Source organism: Sapajus apella, unplaced genomic scaffold (assembly GCF_009761245.1).
Source record: "Sapajus apella isolate SASKATOON/1434 unplaced genomic scaffold, GSC_monkey_1.0 scaffold82, whole genome shotgun sequence".
NCBI classification, from domain to species: domain Eukaryota; kingdom Metazoa; phylum Chordata; class Mammalia; order Primates; family Cebidae; genus Sapajus; species Sapajus apella.
In genome coordinates, this window is record NW_022437022.1 from 419456 (window position 1) to 438641 (window position 19186).

The 19186-nt window shown below is 48.1% G+C and overlaps 1 protein-coding gene across 3 annotated transcripts in view; it reads left to right on the plus strand.

Annotated features, from left to right (window-relative positions):
- The window catches only part of RPS6KA2 (ribosomal protein S6 kinase A2), a 447811-nt gene that overhangs the window by 94314 nt on the left and 334311 nt on the right, over positions 1-19186 (plus strand). The window contains exon 1 of one of the 3 annotated variants that reach the window (XM_032253226.1): positions 11694-12448. The exons of the other annotated variants lie outside the window; for them this stretch is intronic. Within the exon in view, the coding sequence (XP_032109117.1) occupies positions 12398-12448 (51 nt within the window). The 5' untranslated portion in view covers positions 11694-12397. Of the gene's footprint in view, positions 1-11693; positions 12449-19186 lie in introns of those variants that run through there. 3 annotated transcript variants of the gene reach the window in all.

Here is a 19186-nt window from a genome sequence, read left to right on the forward strand (position 1 = left end):
GATCACCGGGGAGCAGCCCAGAAGTCTGACAGGTAGGAAGGCAGCAGTGATTGCAAAGCGGAGCCTTTAACTCTCCCTCTGCTGGTCTTTCTGTTTTTTGCTGTTGTTTTTTGTTTTTTAATTTTTTTCCTCTCTCCTTCCCTACCCACCTGTCTCTGTACATATTTTTTAAAAGACTACAAAAGTTGATGTTCAACAGATTGTTATACCGGGTCAGAGGATTCCAGGGTCTCCTGCTGAAACTCCTAACACAGAATGAGCCTCTGAGGCAGAAGCAGGTGCCCCTGCCACATGGCTAAGGAACATCTGGCCGCTCGGCAGGACGGTCCCAGAAGCATGGGTGGTGCTGACACAGCAGCCAGCATCTTTCATGGATTTGCCTTTAACACCTGCAGGATGCCTCCAGCTTCACAGCTAGCTGTGTCTTCTTTCTCCATCATGACTCCACTCTTTATTTGACTTTATAAAAATGAATTTTAGAAAAGAGGAGACAAAGGAGGCTCAAATTCCAAGGGAAGGATGCTTTCTTTTGTCCACACCCAACCTCAACCAGAATGGAGGGAGCTCGTCCACAGCCACTGCTGCCTGCTGAGGGCCTCTCTGGGTTTCCACCCCTATCTTCCCTTTTCTGAGGGCTTTGAAGTGAGCACACATGCCCTGTTTTATAGAGCTGCATTGATCAGTCATCTATCGATTGGGTGGGACTTGAACAAAGAAAATGTAAAATTGTCTCTCAGATTTCCCGCTATCAGAAGGACAAAAATGTGAGCACTCGTATCACGGTGCAGCAGTGGCCCAGGTAGCGATTTCACATGTGGGGACACAGAGGCCGACTCCACAGTCACTGAACAATAAAACCCCCAAGGCTTGTGCCCTAATAGGGAAAGCGTGCTCTGGCTTGGTTAGCAATCCACGCACACGCTCTGTGGCGGCCGGCTGCCCAACACCAGGTTGTGTGTGTATGTGTGTGTGTGTGCAGGGGAAGTATTGTTTTTAGTTCTTAATAATTTGGGAAACAATGTGTTCTTTTGTCAGGTACCTTTATATGCAAATAAAATAATGAGGTGACCCAGACTCCGTCCTTTGCAAAGCAACGTAGGGAGCTGCAGTGTAGGGCTAAGCCTGGAACATCATGGACGCCCAGCACATTCCGGTCGGATGTTCTCCCTTTCCGGATCTCTTTGAGGCTTGCTGGCAAGTGGAGCCCAGTCTGAAGGGTTCCTGGGTGACAGCAGCAGCCCTTAGCTGAGTCACAACATTAACTTTCCGGCCCAGATCCTGAAGGGAGCACGAGCTGGCTGCTGCTTCTGTTTGGTCTTCCTCTAACCACACTTTCACCTCGACCACATCGATCCGGACCACACTGATCCATGCAGCCTTTTTGGTCTTGGCTGGAAGGGTGATTTTTCTGTTCTCCTCTGTCTTTTTCATCAAATCTTTCCATGCCTTGCAAGCTGAAGTGTGTGAGATAGTAGTCGTGGGTGTATTTTGCTTTTTGATGGAGTTGATCGTGGGCAGGGGTGGGCTACATTAAAAACTGGGCAGAGTCTAGGGAATAAAATACAAAAGTCTGGTTCTTCAGTCTGTTTTCAGAGACAAAAATTCCACTGTGGAGCTGGCTATGCATGCCGACAGCTGAGCCCTTCCTCTTTGCTAGGGCAGCTCCCAGGTAAGGAGGGGACCTCATTCACTCTCATGGCAGTGAGTTGGTGCAGACTTCTGGCACATTAGGCCCATAGGGGCACACAGCGGGCTGCAGACACTGTGGGGCAAGTGGGGTGTCGAGGGAAGCTTCTGGAACAGGGGTGGCAGCAGATGGAGACACCTGCAGCTACAAAGGAGCGCCTTGCAACCTCTGTAGCCTGCAACCTTGGTGCTCTTCTGCGTTCCGTCCCCAAACAACCACTGCAGAGACAAATTCCCTTTCATTCCTGTGGTTTCTTGATTCACTGGGTGGGCTTCCAAAATCTGTGCACTGCACTTCAGCAGAAAATAGTGGTGTCATCAGAGTTAGAGTTTGAGCTAGAAAAATCCTTTGATTGAGGTCATACTTAAAAATGTCTTTTTGGGACAGCTGGAGAAAAATCAAACATTAATTCTAGAAAAAAAAGTAGGTCCAATATTGTATCATATTCACCTACAGCCCACCTCCTAACTCCCCATAGAAACAGGCATGATTTTTAGAAAAAGCTTGAAAGGAAAACACACATGCACACAAATCCAAAAATTACCAAGGCTTTTCATTAAGTTCTAGGATTATATGTGATTTTTATTTTCTCCATATTTTTCTACAATTTCCAAATGAATCTATATTACTAGTACAATAATTATATTTGAAAATTAAATATAATTTAAGTTATAGGCTTAAAGTTAAGGCTTAACTTATTCTAAAAAAAATTTAAATAGCACTATACTCATTGGTTGATGATACAGTACAGATTTAAGTTATTCAGTATATCTTGGGTTTAGTAATGTGGATAAGTCTTGTATCTCTGGCAATTTCACCGATTAAAGGTATCCTGTATTCCGTGACATGAAAAGAAGTATTTAATCCATTAATCGAGCAAATCACCGCAGCTTACCAATGCAACACAAAAGATGTCATTGTGATAATTATACTCGCAGGCTACCCAAAGGGCAAGTTTTGTTTGGAATCTGTAATTCACCCTGAGAGTTTCTCATCTCATAATCACAGCCGTTATGACATTGACCTTCAGTGAACTAGAAAGTGTTTTGTTCGTAACAGGCTGGAGGACTGTGTCCCTGTGAAGAGCGCGTATACTCAACCTCCCTTCCCCTGCTCAGAAGAGCTGGTAGTCACCGTGCCTGCCATTGCCCCAGCCAATTTTTCATCATCTCTATTTCTTTATATTACTGGTATTACTATTAGTATTGCCATTTTACAGATGAGGAGATGAAGCCCAAAACAAATGAAGTAAATCACTCAGTCATGCATCTAAAATGTGGTCCTTAGCCCCATGTCTTTGAAAAAAGTAAGATGCTCTTTGAATTCTCTTATTTAAATGCCAGATCCACATCTTACACCTTCTACACCACTTTAAGCCAGCACTTTCTAAATCACGGTCTCAGAAAATAAGAACTATAGAGAATTATGGTTATCCATTTAAATCCACTAAAAGTTTAAATCATGATCTTGTTCTTACTGCAGGATTTATCCAGCCTCTACGTGTTGGTGGGCACGGTGCCCGTCCCTGAGCTGCGATGCAATAAGGAACTTATTTCACCCAACACTAAGAGGGGGGCAGGGATAGTGCAGGTGGGAGCAGGTGTGGGGGCCATGGCTAAGGAGGACTGGCTGTGCTTATAGCCATGGGCCGTCCCCATGCATCCCAGAGCCTCCTCTACTTGAGGGCCGGTGTGCTGGGCGCACCTGCTGACCTGCAGCCCTGGTGACATCTGGGAGCTTCTCATGGCACTCAGCTTTGTGGGCCCAGCGTCAGGAGCACTGTTTAGGAGTCCAGAGATGCCACACACTACCCATGCTGGCCGGCCACGTGGAGGCTCACTCCAGGGCTGTGGGCTCTCTTCACATGGCCTAACTTGTGGGTCCTTTGCTTATACAGCGCAGTGGCTGTTCCTCCTGCCACCTGCCCTAATACTGCCAGCGGGGAGAAAGCCCCAGGCTGGAGGTGAGAGACCCGGGTGGGGTCGTCCCATGGCTGTTGGTCCTGTGAAGGTCATGCCACCTCCATGGCAGATGTTGAGAGGACAGAACTTGGTAGAGATATGTCAAGGCTGTGGAAGTGTTTTGTTGTTCTTGCATATGTGCATTGACACCTATGAACACACACACATGTTGTATAGTGTGTAAATGTGCTAAAGACGTGGCATGTGACTGTGGCATGTGTTTGCACCAGTGCTTGCAGGGATGTAGGCGTCCCTGTGGTGGCCGCTGTCCGAGTCCTCCGGCACACCTTCCTCACATCGTCAGGGGTTGTGGGCTCACGGCTGCGGGCTCCTTCTGGTTTGTTTTCACAGCGTGACGGCACCCGGCTGAGTCCTGGGGAAGCGCAGCCGCACTCAGGGTGGTCAGTGACAGGGACCTGACTCCTGCCCGGCCCCCTGATTCCTGACCCACTCTGCTTTCCCACCTAGGCCTGGAGGCTTGGCTCCTCCCACCTTCCTGCACCCCCTCCCTCTGTCTCACTGGCCTGATTTCACTCCTTCAGCTCCACTGAGCCGCCTTGTAAGGAGAGAAACGTGGGCCACGTGCTGTTTGATCCGATCCCATGTTCCAGCACCTCCTCAGGGCTTGCTGTCCTTGACACCCTCCTTTGGGGGGTGCCCTGCTCTTCGGCCACCCTGGGGCAGAGCCTCCCACTCTCCCTCTTCACACACCTCCTGGTGTCCTTCCCTCTGCCCATCACTAAAATGTCCCTAGCCTTAAATGATCCTGACCACACTGCGGAGGGCGGTCCCAGAGCTCTTCCCTGCTGTGAGCTGGGGCTCGGCCTCATTTATCCCACCCTCCCACTCACGGCCTCCCCAGTGGGAGTGGAGCCCCAGCACGGCGTGGTCCTCAGAGCGGGCAGCGACGTAGGGCACAGGGCACTCAGAAGCCCCACGCGTGTGCATTCCTCACGCCCATGACTCCTGAAACACTCCGCATTCTTTCCAGCTGAACAGCAGGAACCCTAACAGAGGCTGCTTTAGAGTGGGTCATGGAAAGTGCTGTGCCTGCCACAGAATTTAGTATTTGGTGGCGGACACAGACAAGGCCGATCGTACCGTCATGGATCTGAAAACCATCTTGAAAGGACAGCCGGCTGCACCCCTGTTTCTCGAGGCACACGGACAGGCACGGCTCTGGTTTCGCTGGCATCGTTTGCAGTTGCTTAGTATCTTGGGCCCCTGGGGACTTGACTGGTAACAGCGGACTAGCAAGGTCATGGAGGTTCATCTGCATGCTGCCTTACTACTTATAAAACGCCTTTTCTCAATGCTCTTTTCTGTACAGGGAGGAGGTTAAGAAATTGGCAGCTCTTTCTTAATTAACCTTCAGTTTCCAAGGTTGTTCCCGCAAGGGAATCCAGGCTTCCCTGCCTTGCTCCTGTTTTTGCTTTGCTTTTCTTTGGTAAATCCTTCCAGAATACTCACTATGTACTGAGGACCTTGTAGTCTGAACGAATTTGACCCTCACAACCAGATGAAGCAGGCACAGTCATTGGTGCGCTCTCCCATTCTACAGATGAGAGCATGGAGGCAATGAATTGTAGCACGCGACAGGGCCAAGTGGTGGGGTCGGGATTTGAACCAAGCCACAGTGTGGCTTTGGAGTCTTAAATGTGATTCTACGATGGTGACATTTGTTGAACTCAAAGGTAATTTACTCTTGCAATTTATTTTGTGGAAATAACATTTTTCCACTTTCTTAATGTCACCCTTTAATGACTCCAAAAGAATTTAAAATTCTTCTTGGCCTTGCTTTTTCCATGCTAAGAGAATGCCATCTAATGGGCTTTGGTTAAGCCTGGAAATTGGAACCTGTACGGCAAGAAATGTGATTCCTTCTATGACCCTGATACTGCTGCTGAGATTTCTGAGTTACTGGGTTCCAGACATTTTTAATATAATCTCTCTGTCTCAAATATAATAACAGTAAATCACAGATGCCCCCTCCCATAGTAGCTGTATATCTGTTATTCATGCATTGAGGAGACCACAGGAACCCCTCAATGCCTTCCAAATGAAACTGAACTTTATTCATTATGGTCATATTGATGCTTGCAGCTATGATCACAAAAGCATGTGAAACCGTTTCTTTGGCCTATGGAAAGTCACCTGTGTACCTGTGTTTCCACCTGTGCTCTGCACTGGCCTTGGTCTCCATAGGCCTGAAATCTCGTGGTGGAAGGCTCAGGGTCATAGCTTGTTCCCTTTTCCTTGTTGGCTCTTGAAAGTTGGGGCAGAAGTGAAGGTCATATCCTGGGAGTGGACAGGACGGGAAGGTGCTGTTTCTTCTCCATGGAGCTATTGATTTATTTACCTGTGAACTGGTAGTGAACAGCACTTTCAGGTGAGGCTGAGTGAGTCTCTCAGGGACCGCAGTGCACAACAGGGTGTAACCCTGGTACCGACTTACAGCCAGGTACAAGATCCTGAGTGATTTGAAACCAGCTCTGTAAGGGAAAATGAGGCCAGTTTCCCAAGGTACTTTCACTTAAGAACATGACTTTACACACTCCGTGTGCCGGGTACCACACCAACTGCTGTGGGAGAATTTGAACGTCATGTTCCCCCCACTCTTTAACATGCACACACACACCCATGCATAGACATACAAACACACGCACACTGCATGCACACACATGTGCATAGACACATAAACACACATGCACACTGCACACACACACACAGACATACAAACACACACACTGCACACGCACGCACATAGGCAAACACATATGCACACTGCATGCACATACACATGCATACAGACATACAAACACACTGCATGTACATAGACATACAAACACACACACTGCATGCACACACATGCACATAGACACAAGCACACACACTACATGCACACACACATTCACATAGACATATAAACACACCCTGCATGCACACATAGATGTGTATAGGCATACACACACATGCACACTGCATGCACACTCACATGCACAAGATATACAAACACACATGCACACTGCATGTACACACACGTGCATATAGACATACAAACACACACTGCATGTACACACATATGCACATAGACATACAAACATGCACACCGCGTGCACACACGTGCATAGACATACACAAACATGCACACTGTATGCACACGAACATCCACATAGATATATGAGCACACATACACACTCTGCATACACACACATACACATACAAACATGCATGCACACTGCATGCACACACACATGCCCATAGACAAACACACATACACTGCACACACCCATGCACATAGACATAAAAACACATGCACACACTGCATGCACACACACATGCACATGTACAAACATGCACACACACTGCATTCGCACACACGTGCATAGACATACAAACACACACACAGCATGCACACACACATGCAGATAGCTATACAAATGTGTACACTGCATACACACATGTGCATAGACATACGAGCACACACACTGCATGCACACACATTCACAAGACATACAAACACACACATGCACACTGCATGCACACACATGTGTAGACATACAAACACACACTGCATGCACACACATACACAGAGATATACAAACACACACACGCACATAGACATACAAACACACATGCACACTACATGCACACCCATGCACATAGACATACACATGCATGCATACTGCATGCACACACATACATAGACATACAGATGCATGCATGCTGCATACACACACGTACACATAGACGTACACACATACACACTGCACATAGACATACACACATGCATACTGTATGCACACACACATACATAGACATACAGATGCATGCATGCTGCACACACACACATGCACATAGACACACACATACTGCATGCACATGCGCATAGACACAAACACACACACTGCATGAACATACACATGCACATAGATACAGAAACACACACATGCACACTGCATACACACACACATGCAGACCGATCGCCTTTAGGGTGCTGAGGTTGAGCCAACATGGCTAGACGGTAAAGAGCGACGGAGATTTGGTTTTGAGTCTGAGGGAGAATGTGGTAAACCATGGGGAGACTGAGGGAGGGGAGGTTGCGTGGATGCCGCTGTCCTAGCGCCTGGGCTGTGTGGCCTCTTTGGGCCTCAGTTTCCTTCGGGTGACACCAGTACCTAAGGTTTCTGCCACTTGTCTTGGTCCAGATGGGACAGACCGTGTAGCTCTGTGGTGACACCAGGGCCTTCATGTGATACTTCCCACTCCTGCCTGCATGACTTCTTTCCCACGAGGACACTGGCAGATCTATCCTCAGCCACATTCTCGGGGTCCAGGGGCTGGGAGACGAGCCTGCCCCGTCTGGAGCTCTCCCTTCCCCGGGCTCTTGGTTCTCTCTGTGAGGCTGGGGTGCAGGGATAGCTGGCACCCTCCACACTGCCTCAGACATGAGGAGATGCTCGCCTTACACTCCATTCCCAACGGGGAGAACGCAGCCGGGCCGTCCCACCTTCCTATCTCCCTGGGGCCCAGGAGGGGGAAAGCTGCTGCACACTTGCAGCGATGTCTTCAACGCAAGGCTGATTGTCACCGCCTGATCCTCCCTGGGACCAAAGATGTGGAAATGAACAGCTGGGTTTTTCAGAGGAAGACACACAATATCGCTTCTGGGCTGAGATGCTGCTGGTCTCACGGAAACACGAAACAGAGGCTTTCAGCTGCATGGTGCTTGCTTACTCCTTGGGCTACCTGGCATGAGCATTTGGGTTGTGCGGCTGGAAGATGGAGGCTTACATGACAACTATAGCAATGCTTCCAACGCCGGAGACAATAAACAGTGACGGCTGCCTTTCACCAATTAGCCACAGACCTTTCCCGAATAATGTCTTTAAAAGTGCATTTGGTGGATGAGTAAGCCAAGGTGGTTATGATGATTTCCCATGGCATAAAATAAGAGGTGGCCAGGTGTGGTGGCTCATGGCTATAATCCCAGCACTTTGGGAGGCTGAGGCAAGAGGATCACTCAAGGTCAGGAGTTTGAGACCAGCCCAGCCAACATGGTGAAATCCTGTCTCTACTAAAAATACAAAAGTTAGCCAGGCATGGTGGTGCATGCCTGTCATCCCAGGTACTTGGGAGGCTAAAGCACAAGAATTGCTTGAACCCTGGAGGCAGAGGTTGTAGTGAGCTGACACAACGCCACTGCACTCCAGCCTGGGCCACAGAGTGAGACTAGGTCTCGAAACTAAAAATAAAAATAAAAGGCAATTCCTTGCCATTATCACCATGGCAACATTCAGTTCAAAACTCTTATCCACCTGCAATTAAATGCCATTAAACATGAAAGGTTTCTACGGCAAACCCACTAGCTCTCACATGACCACCATTTACCCAGAGACCAAAGGCCTGATCTATTTTGCTAGTGCACTTTCAGAAGTACCAAGTCCTGGAAAATTACCTTTTAATTCTTATGGCAGTTTGGATTGAATTGCTTTTAAGATCACTGAAAATACAGATACCAAAAACCAATGCTTGAGGGTGAGGATTATTCAGACCCTTTGCTTCTCCATTTCCCCCATCCAATTCTCTTTTTCTCTTTTCCTCAACTCAGTGTCCACGCACGCTGCCATCAGGTTGGGAATGGGAAGAGGGCTTGCCAGTGAGCAGGCTATTTCAAGCGATTCTAGCAAAATGTGTGCTGCAGGAAAGATGAGCATTTTTGGCCAAGGCATTTGCAAGCTTTCCCATGGCTTGCGCTAATCTAACCTATGCTAGTTTCTGTTGCCAGGAACAATAGAACAGACCGAAGTCCTCACAGTCTAAAACCAGACCATGATGGGGCGGTGCTCACGCACTCTGCAATGATCTTGTCACTCTGATGTTCAGTAGGCAGCTTTGGTAAGTTTTTTTGATATAGTTCAATTGCTTTGCTTAACTCCTGGGTTTTTTCCTTTGGGGATTAGACCAGCTTAATATACCCTTAAAAGAAGATGTTTACACAGCTTCTTAAGAAGCCTTTTATTTTACTCTGTGTGCAAAATAACCTGAGAAAATATTTGTTCACCAAAACAAACGCAGCTTCCTCTCTCCAAATCGCCATTCCTGGGTGCCACTGATTTGCCTGAACTGGGAACATTTCCCCACAGGAGCGACACATCTCTGCCAAGCAATTGAGTAAGTTACAGAGAGCAGAAAGGAACCTTCCATTTTTAATCCTGTGTATTTGAAACAAATCCAGGGCCTCAACACCACATCCTCAAACAAAAATGTAGTAAAAAATTCCAGATCTCAAGCCTGAAAACTATATATTTTAAAATTAAAACAAAATATTGATGAAGGGCCACAGAGTCAAGTTTTAAGGAAAATATTTTATGTTGTTCTTCGACACTCAGAAATCCTGTGCAGCAGGGCGTAACAAAGCGCACGCCTCTCTGTACAATGGTGGGAACGGCGCTGCGTCGGCTGCTGGGCCAGGTCGTGGACTGGCTGCAGCCGTGTCTGCCGAAGGAGCTGAGGCTGCCGCTGACGGTAGACGGTGTGCGAAGACACCACCAGCGCGTTTCCAGGAAGCAGGAGTGCTTATTTCTGTGAAAGACTGCACATATATTTTAAGATCCAGCATTTTCAAAGAGGTGAAATACGGATGTGGGTTCATTTTAGGGAAAAGAAATAGAACTGGAATTGTTTTAAAGCTCCTGATGCTTTGACAAAAAAGAGATGTCAAGGCTGAAACGCACCAGCAAGTGCTGAGACCCAAATAAAATAACACGTATGAAGTTTGGTGAGACTAGAAAGAGCCTTAGTTTCTATTAATCTCCCTGTATTATTATTTTGCGTGAGCAAAAGTATCAAAAGGTCATTGAGAAATTTTGGGAGACAGAGGCATTTTCTTCTGTTGCCGTAACTTGGCCTATGAACAAACCGGGCCCTCTTCTCAAAGTAACAGCTCAGAAGTGTGACCGTTCTGCTTAGAATGTCGTATTTGCCAACGGCTCCAGAATAGAAAAAAATGTGTATATAATGGCAGATGCATGACATATGTTTCTAAAAATTTTATATTGTAGGTTCTTAATAATAAAACTAGCTCCTATAGTGGAAAGTAGGGTTAATAAAAGCCATAGCTTAGACTGTCCCTCTGAAGGGCTGACCACAGCTCTCTTCAGCTGTTATTTACTTAAAGTATGTGCCTGTCTGTGTAGCCCACACACACATGCACACACACACACACACTCTCATACACGAATGCAACATTTATCTGGACATGGATAAATGAGTTTCCATCAGTTCTGCATTCTAGGGAAAGAACGTTCGCCGTGTGTGCTCTTGAAGCCACAGAGTGGATCAAAGGCTGTTTTTCTAGAACCCGTTTTCCGAAATAGCAACCACCTGAGAAAAGACAATTGTGCTTCAACTATTTTTGTCTGATTGGGAAGGAAATATTCTTTATCTCAGTGTCTTGGAGTAAGGAAGGGGTGGACAGGGCCCCTCTCTCAGCACTGTACTGCCCGAAATCAAGGTAATTTCTATCCATTTCAGCCTTGAATTTCCTCTTACCTTTGATTTCTTCTTTTCACATCCTATGTTTTTACAGCAGTTTATTTCCACACCTGCATCCTCAGCCATGGTCTCTGTTGTCTGTCACCTCAAACGTGATTGTCACTTGGTAGATCTCTTCTGTTGCATCTGTAGTTTTCAGAGGATAAGGCAGTTTATGTATTAACAAGAAGCTACAGCAATAAACAAAGGAAGCTATCCACGAGTGTCCTGGGTCTGACTCTGTACCTGCCACGTGCACTCAGCGGCTGCCAATCACACGGAGCCCTGAACACCTCTGGTGGCACCAAGGCAGGGCTCGATGGCCAGTGAGAAAGGGCTGATGTTCTGGAAACGTGGGAACTCAGTCTTGATCAGGAAAGCAAAGCAAATATTATGTTAGCCAGAGGGGACATACTCTGAGTTAGCCGGGAAGGAGGTTGTAGAGAGAGCGTGTCTGTATGTGTGTGTTTGTGTGTGTGTGTGTGCGCACGCACCTGCCTGTCTCTGGCATGGAGGCGTCATTTGAAGGGGTAGTACAAGGGAGATGCCATCCTGCACCCTCCATGAGCATTCATTGACCCAGCACCACCCAAAGAAATAAGCAACCATTTTCATTCACCTTCCTCCTCCCACTGCCTCCTCCTTTTAGTTTAAATGACACAGAGAAGGACTGAGGTGTCTTTTCAAGTGCTGCTAAGGCACGTTCCAGCCTGGCTGTGGGCAGGTGGGCAGGTGTGTGGTGGGAGGACCTCAGGCCTGCCCCTCGGAGCGTCTTTGACGGTTTCTGACGTTCGATTGCCTCCACGTGATGCTCTGCTTTGCCGGCTTCTGCCAGATGTTGTGTTCCAGCCTGCTGGGATTCAGAGCAGCATGAGTAACTTGGCGTTCGCATGGGAGGAGATGGCCAGCCTCGGGGCTGAGGTTCTCTAGGCTTCTCTCCTTTGCTTCTGAGTTTGCAAAGCAGGGGTTTTGTCTGCAGTCAGAGCATTCTCACTTCACAGCTGGTGCCTACGAGGGGAGGACTCCGGGCTCAGGAATCCTGGCTGCCTGAAAGGGGCGACGGGAAGAAAGGGGGGCTGTGCGGAGTGGCTGCCTGGTGACGTGGGGGGGGGTGGGCGCAGCAGCCCCGGAGGTGTTAAAAGGACTGGCACTGCCCTGGCAGGATGGCCAGCTGGCGAGGGGAGCCCGGGCCCCGGGCCCTACACAGCGCAAGATGATGATCAGGCTGCCACACAAGAAGCTGCAGAGACTGTTCCTCAGAAAGGTAAGGGGGACTCATGAGAAATGGGGGTCCCAGAGAGCTTGGCAGTTTTTATTTACTGCAGGGAAATCACTGGCATGACCGAGCTTGGGTGACCAGGGGCAAGCTGTTTTCTGGGCAGAGTGGAATCTCACAGATCATGAGCACAGGTCTTGCAGTGGTGCCAAGAGCAGGTCAGCGTGTCTGGTTAAAGTTTGCCTTGTTTGGAATTTATCTTGTGTTTGAGGATGTGTCAAGCCCAAGGAAACTGAACGCTCCCGTTCCCAAGTGTGTTTCCAGCACTGAGGGGAAGGGGTTGTGTAATTTTCTGCAAGTGCAGAAGCAAAGGGGAGAAAATAGGACAAAGCTTATGTTTATTTTTACTGTTACTAAAAGGTAAAGTTTTGGGTGAAGAGAATAAAACTCATCCAGAGCTAGCAGTTTGCCCTTTAAAAAATTGTTTTTGCTTTTTCTTATATGATGGTGAAATGTGCTTAAGATTTGCAGTTGTCACCATTTTTCAGTGCACGGCTCAGCAACGTGAAGTATATTCACAGTGTGCAGCCGTCACACCACCTCCAGGACTTCTCCATCATCCCGGGCCGAAACAAGCTCTGTTCCCATCCAACGCTCTTCCTCACCCCTCCCGTGCTCAAGGTTGCCCTTTTTTAAGTGAGTTAAGCCAAACACGCTGATAATCACGTGTAGTCAGTGCATCAGATCAGAACCCAAACCAGCCTGTGCAATTGCTCCTACAATCTGTTGAGAAATTGCTGTTAAGTGTATCTCATGTAATTCTTTTTAAAAAGAAAAAAGATGAAATACAGGGTTCTAGAAATCACTGACCTACTCATGGGTAGAACATTGTTTTTGAAGGAAAATCTGTGACTTCCCCACAATGTGCACACTTTTTTTTAACACGACGAAAAGAGGTCCTGGTTCCTTGTTTTGGCTCAGATCTGCAAGTGTGCATGGGCTTAGTTATGTCAGATCTGGGGTTGGTAAATATGCTTAGACTTGTAGATCCTTGTGTATGAAAGTACAATTTTAAGGAATATTTATATTTTATTTTGAAACTAGTCCTAAAATAATATTATTTTAAATAATTATGTAAGGTGAATGAAAGTTGTTTACTTCAACTTTTGGAATTAAGAAAACTGAGCATCAAGAAAATAAGTGGCTTATTCCTATGCGGCAAAGACAGACAGGTCTCTAAGTGCGAATTCCAGCTCCTCACCCAACTCAGCCCTGAGTCTATTACATCTTGACACCAGCTTCTCATGTGGTGGTTTGCTTTCATTTAAATAAAGTCACATCTCTGGAGTATTTCCTTGTTGATACCCCATCTTATGTCCCAAAGATGTCAGTAAACTTACCTATATTCAATCCAAAGCTAAGCCACTCACTGAGTGTGTCTGTTTGGGTGAAGGAAAGGAGGAGGAGGAGTGGCAGGAAGCTGGGCCCAAGCGCAGTAGCCCTGGTGTCTGTCCAAAGGCCGCAGCCCTGCGGAACGTGGGCCTGGGTCTGACTCTGAGACTGCTGGGTTCTCAAGCAGTGGAGCAAGGCAGGGCACGCAGGAGATACAAAAAACAAACAAGCAAAATAAATAAATAAAGCCCAGTTGTGTAGATAAACACTTCTATTTCTCTTCCGAGCCCTGCGAGAAACGTCTCCTGCGGTCCTCCTAGAGAGCTTGCCCTAGGAAGGGGTGAACACCCTGCACGGTATCTTTCTAGGAGCTGCAAAGTGTCTCTACATAAGGTTTTGCCATGGCCCGGGCTGTAGGCTGGGACAGTAAGTCCGGAAAGCACTCGTGCCAAGAGTCCACGCTGCAGAGACCAGCAAGCTGCCCTGGGAAGAGCTGCCTTCACCCAGGGCCCATCTGAGGCCACCTAGGAGTATGCGTGGATGCAAACCTCCCCTTCCTCCACGGCTTTGGCTGAGGGAATCATACCTTTGTTAGAATTCAGTGGCCCTGAGTCTGGGTTCCTTGGCAAGCACAGGATTATGGATTTTCTATGCTCCAGGTTATGAGATGGGCCTCAGGCAATCTGGAAGCGGAAGGGGTCATTGAAATCACACAGGCCAGCACCTTCCATCCCCTTCATTTCACAGATGAGGAGGCTGAGGCCCTGAGAGTTGAGATTCCTGAGTCAGGCTCCCCTGGGGAGTGAGCGACAGGGTGGGGCCTGTCACCTGAACACCCATCGCAGACCCCTTCCCTGAGATCGCAGCATCAAACATGGCATCAGGAGGGTGCAGCACACCAGCCTAAGGGCTGGGAAGGGGCCTCTACCCACCTGCACTAGCTGGGCCTTGTCATTTTCCACATCTGATGCTTTGATATCGGTGGGGGGTGGGGGAGGCTTGCTGGCCCTGGAGGGGCTGCTCCCCCAGGGCCCCCTCACCGAGACACAGCAGGCAACTCACCCAGAAATGCACTTTTCAAATGCAAACTGACCAATCCAGAGGCCACCCCACCACCTCCTATATGGACTCTCATCACTCTGGGCCACACCCTCCTGCCCTGATCCTCCCCAGGGCCTGGAACCAGCCAGCAAGGGCAACCCCCATGCAGCAAGGCCCATGCCAGCCAATCCCATGCAGGCTCAGCCTGGCTCACCCGTTCCTTCCCCGGAAGCCATGTGAAAGGCCCCTGCCCACGCATCCCCGTGCCCCCTCTGACTCCAGACACGCTGAGTGCATCCCCGAGTGGTCCCCAGGGCGCAGCCCCTCTCCCGGGATCTGTGAGTAACAAACTCTTTTCCATGGCAGTTGCCTCCTGACCTGTTGCCCTGCCCCACCTGAATAATAATGAGCCTGTGTTTTAAAACACTGTCAGTTGTTTTTAAAACTAGTGGCTTTTGTTTATTCAAGATTCTTCCAACATACATGTTGTGGCAAATGCAAAAATAGATGAGACCAAGTCCCTGTGTCTGAGAAACCATTCCAGGCACTAAGGTGGTCCCAGGCACAGTCACCACTGCGTGCACCTCGGGCCTCAGGGAGACTGAGGTCTCGTGTGGCTGGGGCTCAGGGCTGGGCTCCTACGGGAAGGTGGATGGCACAGGAGAGCATGACAAGTCAAGTTCGAGCATGGCAAGGGCTATTTCCCAGAGTTTGGGTTCCTCATCAGGCTTTGTTGGGTTAGTGCATTTCTGACAGTGACCTCTCTTGAAATTTTGGGGAAGTGAGCGTCTCCATGTGGAGGATCCCAAACTTCTTGATTTGTTTTCATACGATCCGGCATAGCTCATAGGCAAATCAGCTTGGGGGGTTTTCCCAGTTTCACAGTTGCTAACGACTGTTGAACAACCACAATACATGTAGTAATAAGGGCTTTATTGTAGTAACACAACACGTTAACACAATCTAAATAACAGTCAAAATGCGTTTGTAGGGAGGTGATAAACTTTCATAACAACAACAGTTAACACTACGTCCCTGTGGATGAAGTTTCAAACTGCTGCGTGATTTTATTATTAAACGCATCTGAGTTGCTGTGTTTGTTTTTACAATACAATGTCATAGTATTAATAGACAGCTGTAGAAGAACATATAAAAAGGTCAACAGTGATTTTTATATAAATATAGGACATTTTTGTGTTTAATATAAGAAGAAAATTCCAGCAGCATTCCACACATTTTAAAGTATGTTATTGATTCTTTACAGAGGTTAATTTTCTGAAGTTATAACTAAAGTTTTAGTTTTAAGGCATTTAACGGGCAGAGAAAGTCCATTGAGTGCTGTCGTAGACCCCGACATGGCAGCTCTTTGTTCGGCCTGATGAGGACTGTTCCTCCCTTGCGTAGATAATTCTTTATTGAGTGCTTGGGTCGCCCCAGCTGGGGACTGAGGTAAAACCATGGACAAGATAGACAGAGCCCTACATCTGGCCTGAGTCTGGCATGACAGCCAGTCCCTTTGCTCTAGTGAACCACGCACTTCCTACAGAAACGGTTGCCAGCAAAGAGGAGTGTGATTTTAACGCCACGCAAAGGGAGTGGTATCCAAAAGTTTCTGCCCTCTGCAGTGACTAAAGCCACAGAATAAATTGCTCATAGTCAGTAGGAATGGGCCCTGCATTTCATAGCAAATAAATCCAGGTGCAGAGTCAGGGGACAAAAACATTCACCCACTCAGCAGCACATACAAGGCTTAACGCAGCAGATAGGGACTGGGCCACCGTTACCCCAATAGTACCCATCTACTTGATCCAGATTTCACCAAGAAACCAGCAGCAACAAGCAGAAAACTATGGGGAGAGTTAGAGGAGAGGGTAATTACCACACAGAATGGTGTGGGGACAGCAGGAGGGAGGACTGGGTTCTGAGCCCTGCTTTCCCTTTGAGAAAAATCAATTAACTCTGTTAGTCTCAGTCTTTCTTTTAAAATACAAGGGTCTGAGTAAATGACCTCCAACACCAAGAATCATCTGCTTCCACAATAACCTTCATCATCATTATGGGTCTATCACCTTTGAATTAATTTAAATATTTAATAACCCATTAATATTCTTAGCTAATGTCACCTTTTGAAGTGACTTTCTTCCTATATTTTTACTATCTAATTCTAAAATAAGATTTAAAAACTAATCAGGCCAGGCACAGTGGCTCATGAATGTAATCCCAGCACTTTGGAAGGCCGACACGGGTGGATAACCTGAGGTCAGGAGTTCGAGACCATCCTGGCCAAGATGGTGAAACCCTGTCCCTACTAAAAATACAAAAATTAGCCAGGTGCAGTGACATGCGCTGTAATCCCAGCTTCTCGGGAGGCTGAGGCAGGAGAAGTGCTTGAACCAAGAGGCGGAGGTTGTGGTGAGTGGAGACAGAGCCAGGGCCCTCCAGCCTGGGCGACAGAGTGAGATTCCACCTAAAAAAATAGATCTCTCTCTGCCTTTCTGTCTCTTAAGATTTCTCTTCTGTTTTTTCTAAATTGCCTCTCTAGACTTCAGTGTATCCCCTCATTCTTGGATGTGAAGCTGTGGGTGTCAAGGATGTGTGCTCTAGTCTTGCTCTTTGGTGACTGTGGATGCGCTTCTCAGACCCACATTTCAGAGGCTGCTGACTGCGTGGTGTCTTCATCATATTCACTGAGGCCCCAGGTTCTGGCTATACTGCCTAATTTGCTAACCTGGCCCATCTAGAAGATCACAGGTTATTAATGATTAAAATATTTAGAAACAATGTCTTTATTTAAAATAATAAGCATTGATTTTATCTAACTTCTAGCAAATGCACATGAGGCACTGATAGAGCCTGTGGAGGAAGATTTAAAATATCCAGGTACAGATGGACCTGGTGTCGCCTTCGAGGTCTCAGGGACTCTGCCCCAGTTTGTGTTGGCCCCTTTGTCCTCTGGGGCCCCTTCTCCAAGGAGTCGGGCTTCTGTGCTCCATGCTTTCTTTGCTCCACAGGGCCTGACCTTGAATCGTCATGAAGACATGTTCTGTTCATTCTGTAGATTTCCTAGAGTCTGTGACTCTGGCTTTGCATAAAATCACCAAATTGGCTAAGTGTTGGACTTCACTAGGCTGGAAATGGTGCAAAGTCTGATCCAACTGGCTGTGGTGGAAAATGGAAACGTGTGGGCTTCACGCAGAAAACTTGGGAATACCTTGATTCCAAGCTCAGACACGTGGATGCCTCTTTCCCTGGCTCTGGTGGCTGCCCACCCGCTCCTGACACCCAGGCCAGCAGAGAAGCCAAGCCCCAGGGCCCTGTTGCCATCTGTTATCTGTCAGGGCAGGCTGGCCTGCACCTCCTCCATGCCCTGCAGTGCAGCTTTGCCTCCCTTGTGGGGTTACAGGCTCTTCTCAGCTGTTTCCTGCTACAGAGCAGACCATGGCCCAGCTGGCCGACGGGGGAAACCCTCCTGCGACTGTGCATTTGACGGGACCCTGGCAGCTGGCTTCCCTGGAACTCATCTGAATTCCTGTGTCATCTTCACCCCTTCCTGAATGCACCTGGCCAGACGGCGCTGGTCTTGCCTTCACCTTGGAAAGAGCAAACAGGTGACTTGGAAGCAGGCATTTTGAGGTTTCAGGAAGCAGGCATTTTGAGGTTTCAGGAAGCAGCACAGGGCTAACAAAACTTCCTGCTGGCTTGCGGAAGTCATGCTGTAAGATCTTGCTGCTCCGCTGTTTCACCGCTGAACCAGGAGGCCGGCCATCACCTGCAGCCGCGGAGGCACAGTGCGAGGGTTATAAACTTTGCAAGGTGCTGAGTTAGGGGATGCAGAGGCCGGCTGCAGTCACAAAAGAACACTTCACACTTTCCGGAGTGTCAGCAGCCTTACCTCTGTTTAGGCAAATAGAATTTGTTCCCCCAGAGATTGTGCTTTTCCCTCTGAATTCGATCACAGTCTACTGAGCCAGAGGGGCATCTCAGCCCTCGGCCAGTTTCTGAAGGATTCCAAGGAGCAGAGCTTGGATTTACAGACTTCCCCATTTCCATTGTTTTAGACCAGTTCTCAGCTAGAGTTCCTGACCCCCTGCATATGGTCCTTGTCCCTCTTCTCTTTCTCGTGCATCAGGGCTGGAGACGTCCCTGGCAATATCCCAGATCAACCACACTCATCGCCGCTGCGCGCCTGGCAAGTTCTAGGCACAGGAATGCTCCAGGAGCTCAGACCCAGGTGGCACCTGCCATCCTCAGCCACAGAAGGGGAGACAGCACAGATGCAGAAACCCACCTTGTGACAGAGTCATGAGAGGCACAGAGGGCAGTGCCTGGGCCAGCGAGCTCAGAGCTGGGCAT